The sequence below is a fragment of the Mixophyes fleayi genome, chromosome 6 (genome assembly GCF_038048845.1).
Source record: "Mixophyes fleayi isolate aMixFle1 chromosome 6, aMixFle1.hap1, whole genome shotgun sequence".
NCBI classification, from domain to species: domain Eukaryota; kingdom Metazoa; phylum Chordata; class Amphibia; order Anura; family Limnodynastidae; genus Mixophyes; species Mixophyes fleayi.
The window spans coordinates 209,202,451-209,222,926 of record NC_134407.1 but is presented as its reverse complement, the minus strand read 5'-3'; the positions used below and the strand labels follow the sequence as shown (position 1 = coordinate 209,222,926).

The following is a 20,476-nucleotide window of genomic DNA, read 5'->3' as shown; positions in this document are numbered from 1 at the left end:
AGACCTGCCGTGGACTGTCAGCTCCTTGGATCAGTCACTTTGTCTGTTCGTCAGAGCAAAGAGGACAATTACCGGAGTCCTGATCCTTCCAGAGCCGCCGGGCTTTAGGATTAATGTTTTTTGTTTGCTTTATTGATATTTTAATAGTTTTAGTTTCTATAGTACTTGCCCACATTTTAAGGGAGTCTCACATGTTCCAGACCCTGCTCTGTGGCACATTTTTTCTAGGGTAAAGCTTACTTCTCAAAGTAATCAGCAGCCGCTTTAAATCCACTGTAGACGCAAATATAAGGGCTGCAGTGATTGTTATGTGTTAAGTATCATCATTAGGTTAAACCCTTTTCACCTTCCGATAGACACCAGAGTTAGTTGTAGGATCACGCATGCAACAAATCTTTGCTCATTGCCAGTTGCATGAAAATCTAATGGAGGGAGAAACTGAAGGCATCAGATAAGCTGGATATAGGGTCATGGGGAGAGCGGAGGTGGTGCTTGTCTGTGATCTACATGCCTAGAAATTGTATTGCACATTGACCTTCCTTCAAGTGATTCTAAACATTCTGCAACAAATTTCATCTAAAAAAATGTAACAACACATTGAAAGTGAGAAGGTGAAGTACAACGACCACTGCTGAATGATAAATAATAACATTTATCCCTGTCTTCTATTCTTCTTAGTTTGCCAGCGCGTTCGCAGCCGGGGTTGTGATGATTGCTATATTGGCCCTCGGAAGGCTCCTGGAGCCGTTGCAAAAGGTAGAGAAATGTGTTGCTAATACTTTAGTTGTCTAGAACCTTGCAGAACCAGCTTAGTATAACGCTGACCACATGTCCAGTCCTGGGGGTAAATGTATCAGGCTGCCAGTTTCCGGCGGGTTTAAAAAGTGTAGATGTTGCCTATGGCAACCAATCAGATTCTAGTTATCATTTATTTAGTACATTCTACAGAATGATAACTAGAATCTGATTGGTTGGTGTCTTTCATATGCAAGGAAAGATACGTCTATTCAAGGGGAGCATCATCAGTTATTAATGCACCAAATAAATGTATCAATAGGCGTCTTATCAATTGGTGCCATTGTTTGACAGGACAACAATGTTGGTCTTATCCACACTGACAAAAGACCTGTCCTTTTCACTATTAGATCTGCCTACGCCTGTATCTAATGCTACCAGCTTTATTTTATGTGATTGCACTGGGGGAGCATAGAGGGAGAGGGCATTGCTGAGACAATAGGCGCTAGTGGGACACAGAGTGGCCATGGAACTGAAGCTGGTAGAACTAGCAGAGGGGGTTATATTAGGTGGGGTAGGAGATCCTATAGTAAAGAGCTGGGTTTTGAGAGCTTGAAAGATTGAAGGTTGGGAGAGTCTGGTCAGGTGGGGTAGGGTGTTCCATAAGTGGGCAGCAGCACTGGAGAAGTGTGGAAGATGGAAGTGAGAGGTGGATACCAGAGAGGAGGAGAGCTGTAAGTTACAGACAGGATGCGAGGATACGAAAGCCAGAGCACAATGTGACCCCTTCAACAAAACGCTCTGCTCATAAACATATTTGCCTAAATGGGTTTAGCCCCCACTACAGCAATAGTAAGTAGGTAGTCTGGGAGCAGAGTGTATAAGGTGGATTGGATCATGGTGAAGGGTGCATACATTGTGGTAGTGGCTGTTTTTAAAATCTTGCTGTCAGCTTTTTGAAATGACGTATTTAGTGGCGCACCGTGAGATAGAATATCTACAATAATAAGATCAAAAATGTAATTAATACAAGTTCTCTTTGCCGAGGATTCACAGTAACATAGAAAAAAATGAACAATATTCATACAAATATAAATACAAAGCTAACAAGATATCCGCATTGATGATTCAAAATAAGCTTAGTTCTACCATGCTCTATCATTGAATTTTCCTGGAAGACCAACTTACCATTTTGAAGATAGAGGCATCGCATACTATTGTACAATTGTGATATCATTGCATTGGTTTGACACAGTGGAGGAATGTAGGGGCTGGGGGGAATGTGGGTGCACCTGACAATCAGGGTAAAACAGGCAAATGGCATGTAGCAACTAGAATGAAAATAGTTGTCTGGATAATTAAAAAACAGTGGGAAGTAGGTGCCCTCCTTTAAATTAATGAAAGGTGTACAAGTGAATAAAATAATTTGAGAAAGTGCTGCCAAGACAATTAAGACAACTGTGTATGTGAAAACAAAAGATAGTCCGTCTCTCTAACACAAACAATATATAAATCTCTATGTGTCAGCATCAGCATATATAGTTGTGGTCCACATCATTGGTATTCCTGAATTTTAAGTACATCATGTACAATATCTCCTGAAAGAAAGGAATGTAGTGAAACAGCTTTGGTCTATATACACTCATGTTTGACACAGAACAGCTAAGCATAAAACGATAACAATTTAAAAAGCAATACTAGGATAAACTATAAAACATTTTGAAAGATTGCCATGACACAATTATTGGTTTTAAAAAGCCACTTTTTATTCCCTGTTACTTTGTCTCAATGGTGAAGACATTATAACTGTCGGAAAGCATCAGAAGTGCTATTATGACTAAATACAAGGGACCTGATTCATTAAGGAAAGTAAGGCAAAAATATAAGTAGGTTTTCTCTTGGACAAAACCATGTTACAATGCAAGGGGTGCATATTATTTTATTATTTTGCACATAAGTTAAATACTGACTGTTTTTTCATGTAGCACACAAATACTTGATAGCTTATTTGTAGACCATTTAAAGTTGATCTAGGACATAAATCTGCTATCATATTTTAAATTTACCTCCCCCTCCAATGCAACATGGTTTTGTCTAGAAGAAAATTTACTTATTTTTTTGCTTTCCGTTCCTTAATGAATCTGGCCCCAGATCTCTAAATGGTACAAGGCCATCTGCAGAGACCTTGGCACCCCAGTTCCAACAATGCACAATGTTATTAAGAAGTTTGCTACTCATGGAACTGTGAAGAACCTCCCTGCATGTGGGGGAAAGAGGAAAATCGATGAAAGAAGTCTTGGGAGGTCGGTATGAACTGTGGAAAAAAACAACACATAAAACACCGGAAGAGCTGAAGGCTGATCTGGAACAATCTGGAGTGATGGTTTCAACCTGTAGCATACACCGCACACTAAGCTAAAAGGAGCAACTGATCTTTGCCAAAACTTATCTAGACAAACCACAATCCTTCTGGGCAAATGTTTTGTGGACAGACGAATCCAAAATAGAGCTCTTTGGATGCAGATCAGCAATTTGTTTATAGGCGACAACTTGAAGCTTATAAGGCAGAGAACAGCCCATATACAGTTAAACATGGTGGGGGATCCATAATGTCATGCGGCTGCTTTGTTGTCTCTGGTACTGGAGGCCTTGACTGTATTGAAGGAATCATGAATTCAGTGGATTACCAAGGGATTTTGGAACAAAATGTACTATCCAGTGTAAGAAAACTAGGTTTGGGTCGAAAGGACATGGGTCCCCCAGCACAATAAAGACCCAAAACACATATACAAAGGCACAAAAGAATGGTTAAACTCATAAGAACTCATTCACATCAGTCCCTGCCCCATTGGAGCTTACAATCTAAGTCCCACACACGCACAGAACAAGAGAGACTAAGGGAAACTTAATAGCAGCCAATTAACCTACCAGTATGTGTAGGAAGAAACCGGAGCACCCAGACGAAACACACGGGGAGAACATACAAACCCCACACAGATAAGGCCATGGTCGGGAATCGAACTCATGACCCCAGTGCTGTGAGGCAGAAGTGCTAACCACTAAGCCACCGTGCTGCCCACCAAATATTATGGCATGGCGCCTTTAATACTGTCCAGGTGATATTTTATATTTCGTCTTTGACATTACTACATGTAATTTGAAAAGGAAAGTTTTTCTGGTTCATAACTTTGGATATCCTATTAAAATATTCTAATGAAAGGAAGTTGGTACATTTCTATTTATTTCTGAAGATATTGTACTGTACAGATTATATAAAAAATTCAAGGGTGCTAATAATGTTGACCAGAACTGTTCATAAATAGGAGATTTTGTGCACAATATAGAGGGATAAGCTCACCAGCCAACATCACGGCATCTCCGGTAGGTGAGTCCCTAGCCTGTGTAACAACAAGTGCACTCAGGATGTCACATTTAAAACCTTTCTGAGTCTCAATTTTTAAAATATGCAGCACGTATGAAGAGAGGGGTCTGACTCACTAATAACAAATTTGAAATCAGTGAAAACCAAGGTGCACTCCTTTACGTCAATGAGATGTGTAGAAGTGAATAAAATCATTGAGAATATACTGCCAGGACAATTATACCTGCACCAATATTTGGAAACCTGTTTAATACCTTTTTTCCCCATCAGTCTGTTTTGGCAGCCATCTGCATAGCCAACCTGAAAGGCATGTTCTGGCAGGTTCGTGATGTACCCAGACTGTGGAGAGAGAACAAGTGGGATTCTGTAAGTGCCATTACTGGTGGTTTTACCTTTGATATTACTTTCATGTTGCACTTTATAATTTTTGAATAGATTTAACTTTCTTTTGTTTATGTGATGTTTTCCTACGACATATCACCCAACATTTTGAAAAGCAAAATCGTGATTTATCAGAAATTTACTGACAAAGTCTAGGGATGTTTTTACCACCAATTTTGGAGTCTGTAAGTAAAGTTTTACCAAATTATGAGGATTAAAGAGATAATGGCAGATTCCCAGGGATCCATAGAAACTTTGAGTGCAGTCTGTCTGTCTATCTATCTCATATCTATCTATCTCATATCTATCTATCTATCTATCTATCTATCTCATATCTATATCATATCATATCATATCATATAATATCTATTTATCTATCTATCTATCTATCTATATATCTATCTCATATCTATCTATCTATCTCATATCTATCTATCTATCTATCTATCTATCTATCTATCTATCCCATATCTATCTATCTAACTATCTATCTCATATCTATCTATCTATCTATCTATCTATCTATCTATCTATCTATCTCATATCTATCTATCTATCTATCTATCTATCTATCTATCTATCTATCTATCTATCTCATATCTATCTATCTATCTCATCTATCTATCTATCTATCTATCTATATATCTATCTATCTATCTATCTATCTCATATATATCTATCTATCTCATATCTATCTATCTATATCATATCTATCTATCTATCTATCTATCTATCTATCTATCTATCTATCTATCTCATATCTATCTATCTATCTATCTATCGATCTATCTCATATCTATCTATCTATCTATCTCATATCTATCTATCTATCTATCTATCTATCTATCTATCTATCTATCTATCTAATTATCTATCTCATATCTATCTATCTATCTATCTATCTTGATTTGCCTAAACCCTGTCCAGATTTTATAAAGTATCCTGTGATCAGGATTATTCGGAGGTATGTTCAACAACATGTTTTTCTTACCCAGCAAAATCATCTGCTGCGACTGTACATTTAAGTTAGAGAATACAAGAAAATGTGATAGCAACACAATACAGGACAAAAACATGGCGTTATCATCTGTGGGATACCCCCTGCTATTTACCCTTCTGTGTTACATCCCCTCATTTCTCACAGTTACTGCAGATTAATATATGTTAATGTTGCCCATTTATTCCAGCTCAACTGGGTAGTCACGTGTATCGCATCCATTATACTTGGCTTGGATTTGGGGTTACTGGCCGGTCTGGTGTTTGGATTATTGACTGTCGTTTTGCGAGTCCAGTTGTGAGTACATTTAAAACTGTAGTTAAGCAAGTTTACTGCTACGGCATTTTAAGTGTAACGTATATGTCTAATGTCATTTAGAAACGAATACATTCATAAAATGAAACAGAGTATATAACATGTTTCTACAGCACCAGCTTCCATCTGGTATCCTAATATATAGTGTGTAATTGTTCTTTAAGAGGTGACCAAAGTATTTTGCTGTTTTCCTTAATTTCATCACAATTGCCTGAGTCAATCCAAATGTAAATGGTTTAGTAGATTTAAACAAGATGTATGAGGGGAAAGTGCTACATTACATTTTAATACATCCATTGCAGTGTTATTTGCTCCCTTACCTCGATCTCCGCCACATCTCGTATAACTGGATGTAGACACCGCAGGCTCCGGCCTAAGAATGACTGTCTGGAATTAGACTTTTTTCATTCTATTTTGAAAAAATATTTTAAATCGTTTTCTCTCATCAGCGATAAATATCAACTGTGGAGAATATTAACTGTGGAAATGAGAAATATGGACTCATATGCGTATACATCCCATAAGTAATAAAATTGGGACAAGATAAGCCGCCACCAAGCCCTGGGTAACTCCTGCCCCCAGTCCACCCAAACACACCCACTTTAGTCCAAGCTCCACCCCTTTGCTGGTCATAAATTGGAACATTTGTAGGGTATATATGCAGGGTATGTATGTGTATATCTGAAGCGGAGAGTCCGCTTGCGTTTCATATCTTGCGTGAAAATGTTCTGCGCATGCTCCAAAACTGACATTAATGCTGTATGGCTAGTTCATTGGGTCGGGGAATAGGACTGCAAGGGTCATGTGCTACAAGCTTCAATTACTTAAATGTTATGCTGTCCTTATGTATCAAACAAATACATTTATTCTACCAGTAATTAAATGATCGTCAATACCCCAGCACATCCTGCCCACAGCAGAAATAGAGATAGAAACAAATAAGAAAGGCAATTTTAAAAATATGTTGAATTAGAAAGCGATGGCTGGAAGTGTGAAGCCGTTTCACAAATTCTGGTCAGGGAATATGTACACAGTTGACATATAAAAGCCAATTATACATTAAGAATCTTCCTCTAGTATATGGGCATGGCCTACTGGTTTGGGATGGTCCACGGCTAAATGGTGGCTAGACTGTCCAGACTAGAGGTGTGATATAAGACATGGGGGTATATTTACTAAACTGCGGGTTTGAAGGAGTAGAGATGTTGCCTATAGCAACCAATCAGATTCTAGCTGTCATTTGTTTTGTACATTCAAAATGATACAGCAGTGTAGTACATACACCCCATGGCCTCTTTGCCCACATCTGTTCATTAGAAATGTGGTAGTTGTGTTATTTTGTGGATTTGAAGGATATTTTTGTTTAGCTCAGCTATGTTTTGTTCTCTTGGATTTTAATAATAATGATTTTAATACTAAGCATTGCTTAGCAGATTCTGGAAAACATTTATATATTTTATATTCCATTTCTTTTCAGCCCCTCTTGTTACGCTCTAGGGAGTGTTCCAAACTCCGATATCTACAAAAATGTGAAAACTTACAAAAACGTAGGTGATATTTATTTTATCAGATATCTTATACTTCAAATCAGCTACGACAAATCAAATCTATGACGGAATTTCTTTTTTACAGCTTGTTGAGCCAGAAGGGGTGAAAATAGTTCGGTTTTGCAGTGGCATCTTCTATGGTAACATCGAAGGCTTGAGAAACGGCATCAAGAAAATCGTAAGTGCAATATGCATGTAGTACTTTGAGGAACGTAAATGGGTATGACATTTACACCTCTCTTTATGTGGTCTTGGCAGGTTGGCTTTGATAGCGTCAGAGTTTTTACAAAAAGAACGAAGGCTTTGATGAAGATCAATAAACTTATAAAGAAAGGGAAGCTAAGAACTACAAAGGTGAGTTTCTGGTTACTGTTTTAGTTGCATGAAACTTGTTATATATTTTTGTGTTGTATGATTACAACAATTTAACCTGATGGTTTCCAACTAATGTTGTTGAGTGATCTGATTCCCTCTGTTTTGTTTATTGTTAGTCCTGCCCTGATTAACACATTACTTTACGTGTACAGGTTAGCAGTACCTGTATTCTCTGTCTCTTTCATTTTATTTGAATACTTTGCTCTTTTTATCTATACTACCCTAACGGAGCAGATTTAATTAGGCCTGAACATCGCGGCTGCACTTTTTTTTGTTAATGCGGTGCGCCAACATTGCGGATTTCCCTTCGCAACCCAATGGGGTGCAAAGGGAAATCCGCAATGTTGCGTAAAGTGGGGTTCTTTCCGATCCGTTCTGGAGGCACTTCGCGCTTAATAGTATATGCCCCTTAGTGGCCAATAAAATTAGCGCAGGGGCGGCATTAATGAATACTTGTCTACAGGTTACTGTGTAGGGTGGGTGTTGCCCATAGCAGAAAATCATATTTTAACTGTTAATTTTGTATTATAGCGCCATTATTTTACAGTTACTTGTGGAACGGTTTTAATACCTGTCATGCAAAGTTTTTGTGATTTTCTTTTAATCTTAGTTGTATGGTTCTGTTCTCTGTTCAAAAAAATGAGTCAGCTGTTGGCCGTCAATCATAGCAATCATTACAATGTTATTATTGTTTGTTTATAAGTACTATATTATTGCAGATATTGACTTACTAATATTGGATATGTATTTTGCCTTAAAAGTCATAGATTGAGAATCTACCATATATCTTTCAGAACGGGGTCATCAGTCCAGCAGGTATTGATAACATGGGGTATGAATCAGAAGAAGATCCAGAAGATCCTCATGGACCCGAGAATGATGGGATTAAATCAAAGGAAATTGAGATTCAAGTAGACTGGAATTCGGATCTGCCCGTCAAAGTGTCTGTTCCCAAAGTCTCCATTCACAGTATAATCTTCGATTTCAGCCAGATATCATTCCTTGACGTGGTGGCTGTTAAAGTCTTGAAGCTGGTAACTTCATAAATCATCGTAACATACCACACCCTATATGTGTGTGTGTGTATATATATATATATATATATATATATATACACATATATATATATATATATATATACACATATATATATATATATATATATATATATATATATATACACATGGTTGCATTGCAGCTGGATCAGCTGTGTCATATTTTTGTGCACATAGGGTGCAATTAAGAGTGCAAGTGCATTTGTGAGTTGCAAAATCAGTTTCACTATGTGTGCGCAGAATTAGCTCCAGTGGTTTGAGCTGCGCTTACATCACCAACCTGCTCCTTCCACTGTCTCACACTGTGTCTTGTTTTCCTCCACTCCCCTCCTCCCTTGAGGAGCACACAAAGGGTGGGACTGGTGAGAGGTACCTTGTGGCCTCCCCAGGCTGCTCACTCCTATTTTGTCTCTGTATTTCTGTAAATGTTAAAATGATTTAATTGTTATAATGCCCTCTATGTATTTTGGTGGAGTGCAGTTCTCGAGCTACCTATATCTACCATATAGGACAAGGTCACAACCATATAAGGGCAGCAGGGCACAGTTATTAGATAAGGCAAGGCAAGTTTAATAAATGATTAAAGGATCATTATGCTTAATACCTAACAGGTATTATGCACCCAACACTATGTTTCTTAGTAATGGTGTTCAAATTGGGTAAGCATTGATATGTTGAACCACTGTCCAAGAAAGCCTGCTATTAAAGTTCCAGGAATTGGGCTGAAGACTCTAGGCTCAATACACAAAACCAGGGCCGTAACTAGGTCTGTGCGAGAGGGGAGGCCGCTCAGGGCGCAATGCTGAAGGGGGGGCGCAATTTATGAATATTTTAGGTCAATTTGGTTAACATTAAAGGCTAGGGGGGTGGCAGTTTTTTTCTCGTCCCAGACGTTAAAATTTTAAGTTGATTCTAATGGTGTCTACATACACTGTAATATTACAGATGATATTGGGCAACTGGTCCTATATAACTGTCTGCCTGGCCTGTGTGTGCATTCATCTTTTGCCTGCAGTAACAGGCTGCTAGGTCCAAGTGCTATACAGCCAGATCTCATCCACCTATGTTTGAGATTCCGTTGCTTGGTTCTTGGGACGAGCGACAATATCACTGCATGTTTGGCCAGTTTAGTTTTATTGTTAGTCCTAAGCGTAACTCTTAGCCTTATCCCAAAAAGTCTGTTTCTGATCAAATTTGAACATATTTTGTTCTAAATAGAAAGACGTTGTAAGTGATGGTTATGTTACATCTTGTACCATCATGACATATTGGTACAAGAAAGGAAGACAACTCACACAAATGTATATTTAAGAAATATTTACTTAACTTCGATTAGCAAGTTGACCCTGATCTAATAGGAGCATACCAGGGCACTGACTTCTGTCAAGTCCACTGGAGATATTTAAAAGAAACCTATCCCATACCCTTTATAAAAGTATCCAGACTCTATATGAAAAACAAATACTTAAATAATACTTAAAAAAGCAAATACTGAAAAGCAAATACCCACTTATGGAATTCCTTATCACGCCCAATCAGACTTTCCCACAGCCTTGGAATCTTTAGACGCTCTCTGAAAACCCATCTCTTTATTAGAGCTTACTTTATCCCCGATGGCACTGCTCACACTAATGCACCCTTACAACTGTCCCAATCTCTACTCTGAGCCAGACTCGATCCTCTTGTTCCAGCTGTGCCCTCTTCCACTTAGAATGTAAGCTCTCTAATGAGCAGGGTCCTCCCTACCCTTTGTTTTCATATCTGCATTTATATACTGTCCACCTTGTATGTCCCTGTTTTATGTATGTCCTGTTTTACTTACTGTACGGCGCTGCAGAGCACTGTGACGTCTTAACAAATCTGTGACTAGACAGTAGATGGCATCGTTACTCTAGCTAGTCATATAATATGTGATTGTTATATATCTCATTAGATAGCAGCAGAACTACAGCTAAGTTTACATTGTAAGAATTTACTGATATCTTCTAGATATGGTGCCTAGAAAACTCAGGCTATTGTAGTGCTATCTTGTGAATTTTTTCTAACTTTCAGACCATAATATAAGATAATAAAATGGCATTCTTATGTAGATAAGTAGGGAGTTGCTAATATTTTCTTCGACTAATGTCTTCAAGCGGCCCCAAAATGATAATGTATTCACCATCACTGATCTAAGGCAGCAAAAACTGCAAATGTCACTTCCTAAACAGAAAGTGTTTATAACCGTAATATTTTCTTTTCTGGCACAGATAATTAAAGAATTCAAGAGGATTGATGTGGAGGCTTACATTGCAGCTTGTGATGGTAAATATATATTTATTGTTTGTTGTGTCTATTGTTAGCTTTATAGTGTAATAACTCAAAGTCAAAACATAGGAGCGGTGCAAATCTAAACCATAAATAATAATAATAATAATAAATAAATAGATGTTGGCAAAACTACAAAATACTTAAAAGTAATAACTGAACCACAAAACATAAAACTATAATACAATATACAGAGCTTTCTGATCTTATGCTCTGAAACTCATGGCTCGAAATGTCTCTATGAAGCACGAGTGTTGGTGCCCTAGGAAATCCCCCCCCCCCCAATACCTTGGAGGCAGTGCCCCCACTCCTGCCTGCTTATGACAGCAGGCAGGAGGTGGGGTGACATCTTCTGCACCCTTCAACAGCGTCTGATTAAGGGTTCAGGCCACCCTAGGCTAGTATGCTCATAGCGCTCCATCGCTATCCACACCAGGCTAATACACGGTACATAAAATGATCTTGGGCCTAATTCATTAAGGATCTTAACTTGAGAAACTTCTTATTTCAGTCTCCTGAACAAAACCATGTTACAATGCAAGGGGTGCAAATTAGTTTTCTGTTTTAAACATAAGTTAAATACTGACTGTTTTTTCATGTAGCACACAAATACTTGATAGCTTATTTGTACACTGAAATTTAAAGTTGATATTTGTGTGCTACATGAAAAAACAGTCAGTATTTAACTTATGTGCAAAACAGAATACTAATTTGCACCCCTTGTATTGTACCACGGTTTTGTCCGGGAGACTGAAATAAGAAGTTTCTCAAGTTAAGATTCTTAATGAATCAGGTCCCTTGTCCTTAATTTCAAATCCAGCTTTCTTCAAGATAAAACGTTACTATATTATTCTTTTATGTTTTCTTTGTACTTTGGAGAATAACTATTCTCTTATATTTTAAAATTAATTTCAATTTATACATTTCACTGTCACAATTTTGCACCCCAAAAAATGTTGAGCCCCCCCCCCCAAAAAAAAAAGCCTTGCACCCTAGGCTGCTGCCTAGTCAGCCTCCTGGATAAATGGTGTTGGGCAGTGACATCACCCAGCCCATCACTGACACTGAGGAGCAGCAGCCTACACTAGTAAGAAGGTGCTTCTCCTCCAGGCTCCATGTCAGCGGCCGGCACTCTGGGGCCATGGGAGCTTTAAATCACTGGATGAGTTGTTTCCTTTTACTGTGTTCTGTACATTTAAGGTAGCTTTTAGTACATTATTTACACGTGGAAACAAATATACCAATACCCATGCTCTTAGCTTGTTGCACTAATAAACAGTATTGTGGAATGGTCCGTCCAGTTACACCAAAATGATTTCATCCGGCTAAGCAAGACCTTCATCTGAGGCTAGGGAAGTTGTAGTAGGCTGCAGCTTGGGGGGGTTTGGGGGCTGTGACCTGTTCCATGCTTACCAACTGTTTACTCTTTCCCTCAGGAGAGGTGAAGAGTGAGGACAGAGGGGGGCATGGGCACAGCGAAGCGCATCATATTGGCCCCGCACATACGACGCAATTTTGTGAAAGCGCCATTTAGCTGTAGGGGCGGGGCCACAATGATGCAGTTAACAGCGAATCATGTCATGGAGACTCCCATCCTGCCCACTTCACTAAGAAGTTGGCAGGATGCGGGAGAATGGTCTTCAGGATGCGGGAGACCTACCTGGAATTCGGGAGTCTCCCTGAAGTCTCTCGGACATTCCCGGAGAGTGGCAAGTATGACTTAGTGAAAACTAACATTTTATTAACATAAAGAATACAATGTTACCATCAAACACCCACTCGGGTTTTGGGTACCTAAGTAATAATAACAGAAATAAATCTGGTCCACTATAGTGGCCCCTTTAACACCTCCAGTGGTCCCAGCTATTATGGCACTCAGTCCCCGCAAGCACTGGTAGCCACTGACTGTAAGTACATGTTGGAGTTTGCTGAACAACAAGTACCAGCATGTCCATGGCTGCCAATGTCTGCTGTGAAACATGTAGTTACAATAGCTGAAATCCACTGGAAATAAAATAAAACCCCTAATATCCAATAAACAGCTGCTACTTACAGAGCCACAATATAAAATTATATTGTCATCAATTGACTGGGGGCCAACAGCCAATTAGCAGTCACCCTTTCCTGAGGACCCCCTGGATGTACTTGTACTGTGTTAGAGATGTCCACAGTTTACTCATATTTTAATCAGTACATCCGGTGAGATCATTGGACTTGGAGCACTTTCTGTTCCCTTGGCACTTGCCTATGTGTCCATCACATGGTGTATGTCTGCCCCTGGCTGTGAACAATGACAATTGTATAATAATTGAACTGCTCTGCTCTAATTATGTAATATTGTACAGTGTAATGTGCAAATATTTAAAGAAAGTCGTTAAAATCTGCTGCACTTTACATTACTGGTTGTAGAGCAATTTATGTCATGATGTAAGACAGTGGTGTGGGATGAATGCTCTCAGAAATATAGCAATATGCAGGAAGCAACTTTTAAATGGTTTGAACTGGGTTATAAGGAAACTTGAAATAATATTGTTGACTTGATCTTAATTACACTGTAAGAGATATCCGACTATAGCAAACATTATAGCTATTATATTTGTGTGGGTGTAAATAAATTGTGAATAAATTTGATATAAGGGTGAATTAGAAGTAAGAAGCACTTTGTCACTTTTCCCAGATAACGTTTTTAAGAAATTGGAGTCCTGCTGTTTCTTTGAAGAAACCATCAGATCTGATATCTTTTTCCTCACTGTACACGATGCTGTTCTGCATATAGAAAATGAACGGGAAGTTAAACATGCGCACGATCCCATAATGGAGAAGGTATCTAAAGCTCTGTTTACAGAAACAATGGATGAATTTTGGGGGACTTGTTGGAACACCTTTTTGTAATAATTGTCATGTTTGTGATGACAGTGTCAGAAAAAATGATTATTCCACCTTGATAAAAATACAATTTTACAAATTGCAACCTTTTTGCCAGTAATCACAGTTACAATCAAGTTGGCGCTCAGGTCGAACAGACAGATCTTTTGTTCAGATTATTATCGGGGATCATAGTCATTGTCAGGTCACACATTGTGATACTGTGCCACTTGCCTAATACCACTGCAGACACTGTAACATATAACTAGGGCTGTGCGATAGGGGGCGACCACATAGGGTGCAACGCTGAAGGAGGGCGCAGTTTATAAATATTTTAGGTTCATTTGGCTATAATTGAGGACATAGTGGGGGTGGCATTTTTGTTTCTCGCTCCCGGGAAAGCAGGCAAGTATCCCGCATATGGCAACTTACGCTTCAAAATGGCGAGATTCGCTGTGAATCGCGTAATTTTGGCTCTTGCAACAAAAACGGCATTTTGACGCGGGGGGGTGGGGCCAAAATTACATGATTGACTGTGCCCCGCCCCTGCCACCCTCTAACCACGTCCCCTGCCCAGGATCTCCCGGAATTAACTTTTCAAAGGTTGGCAAGTATGATTTTAAGTTGCAGCTCTGGGCCCCAGTATTACATTACTTACCTTTGTCTGCTCATTATTTGCGAACATGGAAACAAGGGTCTGTGTTATATTAATCCTCAATCCCTCCACTTTACATTCATAAGTTCCAGTATCGGAAGATGTATTTACCCCGTACAAAGAGAGGTTGTCCCACCAGAATACACTGATGTGTTTCACACTGTAGGCACAATGCAGAGGGTACCACTGGGTGCACAAAGCTACTAACTTCCCCAACATACTTATTTAAAAATAAGCATTCTACACTATATTACCACATACACATACTCAGGCGCGGGCTGGGAGAGGGATGGCCGGGGGGCACACAGGCGGCCGCATCATATGACAGGGGATGCGGCCCTGTCATGTGATGTGGCCGCCTCTGCGCTGACACGGCCGCCTCTGATGTCATCAGAGGCGGCCGCGGGGGGAAAACTATGTTTTTTTGCGTCCGGGGGGCGGCCGGCCGGTCAGATAGACATCTGAATAGTAACATCAGCCCTTTAATACTCCTCCTGAGGATGGACGTTGGTTCCTGTTGTAGTCTGGTATGGAGCCCAATGCTAACTGCATCTATTAGAGTCCAAGGGCTAGATTTACTAAGCTGCGGGTTTGAAAAAGTGGGGATGTTGCCTATAGCAACCAATCAGATTCTAGCTTTCATTTATTTAGTACCTTCTGCAAAATTATAGCTAGAATCTGATTGGTTGCTATAGGCAACATCCCCACTTTTTCAAACCCGCAGCTTAGTAAATCTAGCCCCAAGTGTCCTCATTCCACTTCTGCCACTAAGCTCTGTACTTCTCACACCAGTGATTCCTCCGCTTCTTGTCCAAAGGAACCCAGGTCCCTATTGGGCTGGAGACTTGGATACATGCCGAAACTGGGTAAATATATTAAGCTGTGAGTTTCTTGGTTCCAGCCAGTCTGGGGCTGTGGATCCAGAAAGAATGCGCTAATTGGAATTATTCAAATTAATTTATCCAGTACCGGGATCAGGGTATAGAATAACAATAATAAGCTCTAAGAGTGGATCTTATTTCTTGTAGGACGTGGAAGACAAGGACCACATTTTGGTGGGCTTAAACATAACAGTTGAGAGTTTGTACCTAGTGGGAAAGATGTGTGTCACACAGGCTTGTCCTTTATCACATGGCCTGGTGCCCCTATGTCACCAAACCTGATAAAGACTAATGGTACTATGCACCTTAACCACTTTACAAGGACCAATCTGATCAGTCAGGAATTTACCAGTCAGATGCAGAAAGAACGGAGGACAAAGGAGGGAGAGAGGACAACCCCTTGACCCAAGACACATAGGGAACATTTATTTTACCTAGTGGAATGCCTGGGTATGACTAAGGGTGGTCTAGTGTACTGCTTCTCCTTCGCTCCATCTCCTTTGTATCCCACGGCTAACACCATACAATTACCATGCTGTTTCAGATATCTTCTCCCAAGCAGAATAAGTATATAAATATATATATATATATATATATATATATATATGCTGTAACAGAAGACAGGCAGGGCGCCTCAATGTGTATTACCACTTGTATAGTATAAATGGATGTAATATCATGCGTACCATAAGGTATTGGTAGGTCGTCTAATCAGAGAAGGAGGATCCTCTTCATAAATTGTTCCTCCCAGTTGGTAAAATAATGGACAATGCAGAAAACAGAATACAACATAGAGTAGTATTGTCAGGATGTGCAATCACACCACCTGTGGAATATATACCACCTATGGGACTTCCTTATCGTGCAGAAACACATATGCCCAGAAATCAACAATTATGATATATAGGACACCCGTGTGTACCAGCCCAAAAAAAGGGTATAAAAATATAAACTGCGTACCAGATGGTCTCTTCAAATTGGCACAAAATCAATCCTTTGGAGGATCAGTTGTATAGTCCCTCTCTTCAAATCTCAGTCATTGGCAGCAATAATGACAAGAAAGGAGGTGTAAAAAGTACAATAGCGCTTTATTAAAAAATAAATATATGCACTTACATCAAGGAGTGCAGATAGATGTTAAAGGTAGTAGGCTCAACGCGTTTCGTCCCGGTAAAAACGGGACTTCATCAGGAGCAGGAGAACAGCAGATACCTATACCGCTACATTGCCGGCTTTAAATAGAGCCCGGACGCCATCTTGGCGCATGCGCAGATGCCGCCACTTACTGCGCATGCGTCAGAACAACTTTATTCATATTCACAAAAACACTAGACGGAACAGTAATCCCGCATATGCAGCGTGACACTCCAGTGGAGCCACCCATATGCCCCTTAATAGACACTAATAAAATATCAAGATATTTGCTCTCATTAGCTACGTTATATAGTAAAAGGATATGGTTACACGTGTTACATAATCCCCATAACGCCAGCGGAATCAGTAATATAACATCCATATACAAAAAACATTAAAAACAGTTATGCATGATGTGATACACAATATATAAAACATATACAGAAAACACATATATACATGCACATACATAATCGCATACAACCTGATCAAATCTACCAAACAGTGGGTTAATCTATATCCATTATACCTAAACTCAAATCTGGTGACAATATATCAGATACAGATACCAATTTTGCTGCTTAGTACACATCATCAACCTGACCAAGCATTAATATCCTAATATTATGAGATGACACCTACTGGCTATATCTCTAAACCTTGACTATAATAACTAATGAGAGCAATAAAGTTAATAAAACCAATACCACCCATAGATTAGCATCCTAATAATGGACCCGATATAGTGACTGTACCTTCTAAGATACTAAAACATTATATGTTTACCAAGATGGAAATCAGAAAGCCATTGATAGGGGGGAGGGGAAGGAGGGGGGGGGGGGAAGAGGGGATGGGGAAGAGGGGATGGGAAGAGGGAAAACCCACTTATGTTGCCTATTGTATCTTATGACTATATAGTAAAAATCAATTCCTAGGAATCATTATATTGCAACCGATGTGTAACCCCGAAAAAAGTAACAAACTGCACCACAATGGATAACAGTATAAAAAATGTTTAGAACTACAGTAAATGTCAAGGACCCCCAACTTCCAGACTACAAGAAAATATATATATATGCATCTTATTACATTTTGCTCATTGAAAATGTAGAAATAACAGCAGCATCTATGAATCAACACAATCAATCCAGAACTTAAAATGTTATTTTACTTTCTCCCAAGATTTTATTAATGAAGGAATTTACAGAACCATATGACTTTATGGCTGACCCAGCATACGATGAGCTACAGGAACCTGAGGAGGTGAGAATTTCTTTGTGTTTCCTTTTGTGTGTGTCCCCCCCTCTTTAATGGCGAATGATTTCTGGATAATCCTAACAATTCCATAGTGATGTTTCACAGATCATTTTGCAGCAAACGTGTAAATATGCCATGAGTTCCTGCTCATTGACAAAGAACTAATAAATATAGGTGATTTAAAAAAGCTTCAGAAAACGCATACCCGCTGCGCATATACCATTGCCTAGGCTTTGCATCTTATTGTGGGTTTATACAGATAATCATATGCAGGGCCGCTCAGAACAACCTCAGGCCTCATATGGCTGCTACTTGGTTATACGTTCATATGTATCGTATAAACTAAAGATTCTCCCATGTGATCGCTGTGGTTCCAAAGCACAAAAGTTTTATTATAATCATCATCATCATCATCATCATTTATTTATATAGCGCCACTAATTCCGCAGCACTGTACAGACAACTCATTCACATCAGTCCCTGCCCCATTGGAGCTTACAGTCTAAATTCCCTAATATAGACACACTCACACACATAGACATATACATACAGACTAGGGTCAATTTTTGATAGCAGCCAATTGCCCTACCAGTATGTTTTTGGAGTGTGGGAGGAAACCGGAGGACCCGGAGGAAACCCACGCAAACACAGGGAGAACATACAAACTCCACACAGATAAGGCCATGGTCGGGAATCGAACTCATGACCCCAGTGCTGCGAAGCACAAGTGCTAACCACTAGGCCACTGTGCTGCCCTAGATTACAGACAAATTATCGAATGCATGCACTTGGGCAGTCGGCACCGACACAAGCTGCTTCTATCAGAACGCTCTGGTTTCCAAAGCCAGAGGTGAACACTTTACACACTGTACAGACATAAAAAGCAGTGACATCACAAAGATACACAGTTACAGTATTAAGGTCCACATTCATAGGTCGATGGGTCATGACCTCCCAATAGCTCGATGCCCCAATGGTTGATTCCATTGGTTATTGGTCCTTGAGGTGGGGGTCATCATTCCATATGTGTCCAGCTGTGCTTCCTCAGGCTCCCATTTCTAGACCTGTATAAACTGGTTCTTTTATGACATCTCTGGGGGTATATTTATGAAACTGCATATTTACTAAACTGCGGATTTGAAAAAGTGGAGATGTTGCCTATAGCACCCAATCAGATTCTAGCTGTCATTTTGTAGAATGTACTAAATAAATGATAACTAGAATCTGATTGGTTGCTATAGGCAACATCTCCACTTTTTCAAACCCGCAGTTTAGTAAATCTAGCCCTTAATGTGTGTTGAGACTAATGGATTTCTTTACTTTGCAGGCAATGAGAGCCCTGGCTTTCTGAAGAAAGAGTTTTGTGGTTGATAAAACATACCTCACTTATCGGCACTCTGCATATATTATTATTCTCTGCTTCATCTACTCATTAAAATTAGACCTATCAGATAAATTAAACCAATTACAACTGGAAGTATTATGCCCCCAGTAAGGATTCCACACCATGAAGGGATGAATGCGTTAAACAGGACACACACCACAGAGACAACATGTGCATTATGGGTAAATGCTCTCCGCTGTCAGGGCTGGATTTCAATTTTCGATTTCAAGACTCTTTTTGCACTTCCGAAATACCTAGAATCGGTCCTGTGGGGCCTTTCCACAAATACGGCGCTGCCTCACTAAAGAGTTCTGGGACAGAGAACCTTTATCCCCAGCATAGAAGCCTGAGATGACTGCTAATAGACATAAGTGAACTGTTCCGTGCTGCCACAGATTGTATTTAAATATCTCAACGGGACTATACAATTTTACAGAGCGGAATTCTGTATGTTACGAGTCGAGGACAGATTTGTCCCATATAATGACAAATGTGTTAGAAAAGGATGTGACATCAACAGAGCTGAACTACACAATGTCCAATAAGAAAATACTGAGCGCCAATTTATGTAACTCACTGCTAAAATTCTTATAGTTTAGAGTAGGGGTCTTACTGTTCCGTGTAATGAGTACTGAATCAGTTACTGTCACTGGTGTATTATATAGTTAATGATGAATACAAATAATGTCACTATACCTGCATTATGATGTCACGAATGTCCAACTGTACATCTCTGAGATGATTACAGTATATTCTGCATGTTATTTATGCAGATAGCACTGATTCAAAGATATGTAATAAAAATAAATAAACCTATTACCATTTTTATTATGTTGCAAATTCTGCTGTCCGCCTGGTGTACTCACAGACTTGATAGGCTGAGATAATATAAAGGGTAAATAAGGTACTCCAGTGAATATGTGTAAATATTGTGTAGAAAAAAATGTGTAAAAAATATATAAATCTCTCACAAAGTCCTTCTTAATGTGAAACAAATATATAAATCAATAAATAATTTTCTTCTTTTAACAATGTGTTGTGATCATATTCCAATGTGTACAGGAACACTTAAATATCCCACTCGAAAACATCACTCCCCGTTGTTAGAAGACTTGTTTAAAGCGCGTGTCAATCAAACTACTAATGGTAGGACCCCGATCTATCAGAAGGCAACAGGTATCCATCCTAGAAAGATAATAAGTACAA

At 39.3% G+C, this 20,476-nt stretch overlaps 1 protein-coding gene across 1 annotated transcript in view; it reads left to right on the top strand.

Annotated features, from left to right (window-relative positions):
* LOC142095275 (pendrin-like) overlaps positions 1-19,237 on the top strand; it is a 69,899-nt gene extending 50,662 nt beyond the window's left edge. The window contains exons 11-21 of the mRNA XM_075178216.1: positions 679-756; positions 4,388-4,483; positions 5,686-5,792; positions 7,288-7,357; positions 7,443-7,535; positions 7,616-7,711; positions 8,527-8,766; positions 11,037-11,091; positions 13,772-13,917; positions 17,812-17,892; positions 19,214-19,237. Of these exons, the coding sequence (XP_075034317.1) occupies positions 679-756; positions 4,388-4,483; positions 5,686-5,792; positions 7,288-7,357; positions 7,443-7,535; positions 7,616-7,711; positions 8,527-8,766; positions 11,037-11,091; positions 13,772-13,917; positions 17,812-17,892; positions 19,214-19,237 (1,086 nt within the window). The remainder of the gene's footprint in view (positions 1-678; positions 757-4,387; positions 4,484-5,685; positions 5,793-7,287; positions 7,358-7,442; positions 7,536-7,615; positions 7,712-8,526; positions 8,767-11,036; positions 11,092-13,771; positions 13,918-17,811; positions 17,893-19,213) is intronic.
* Positions 19,238-20,476: the final 1,239 nt, after the last annotated feature.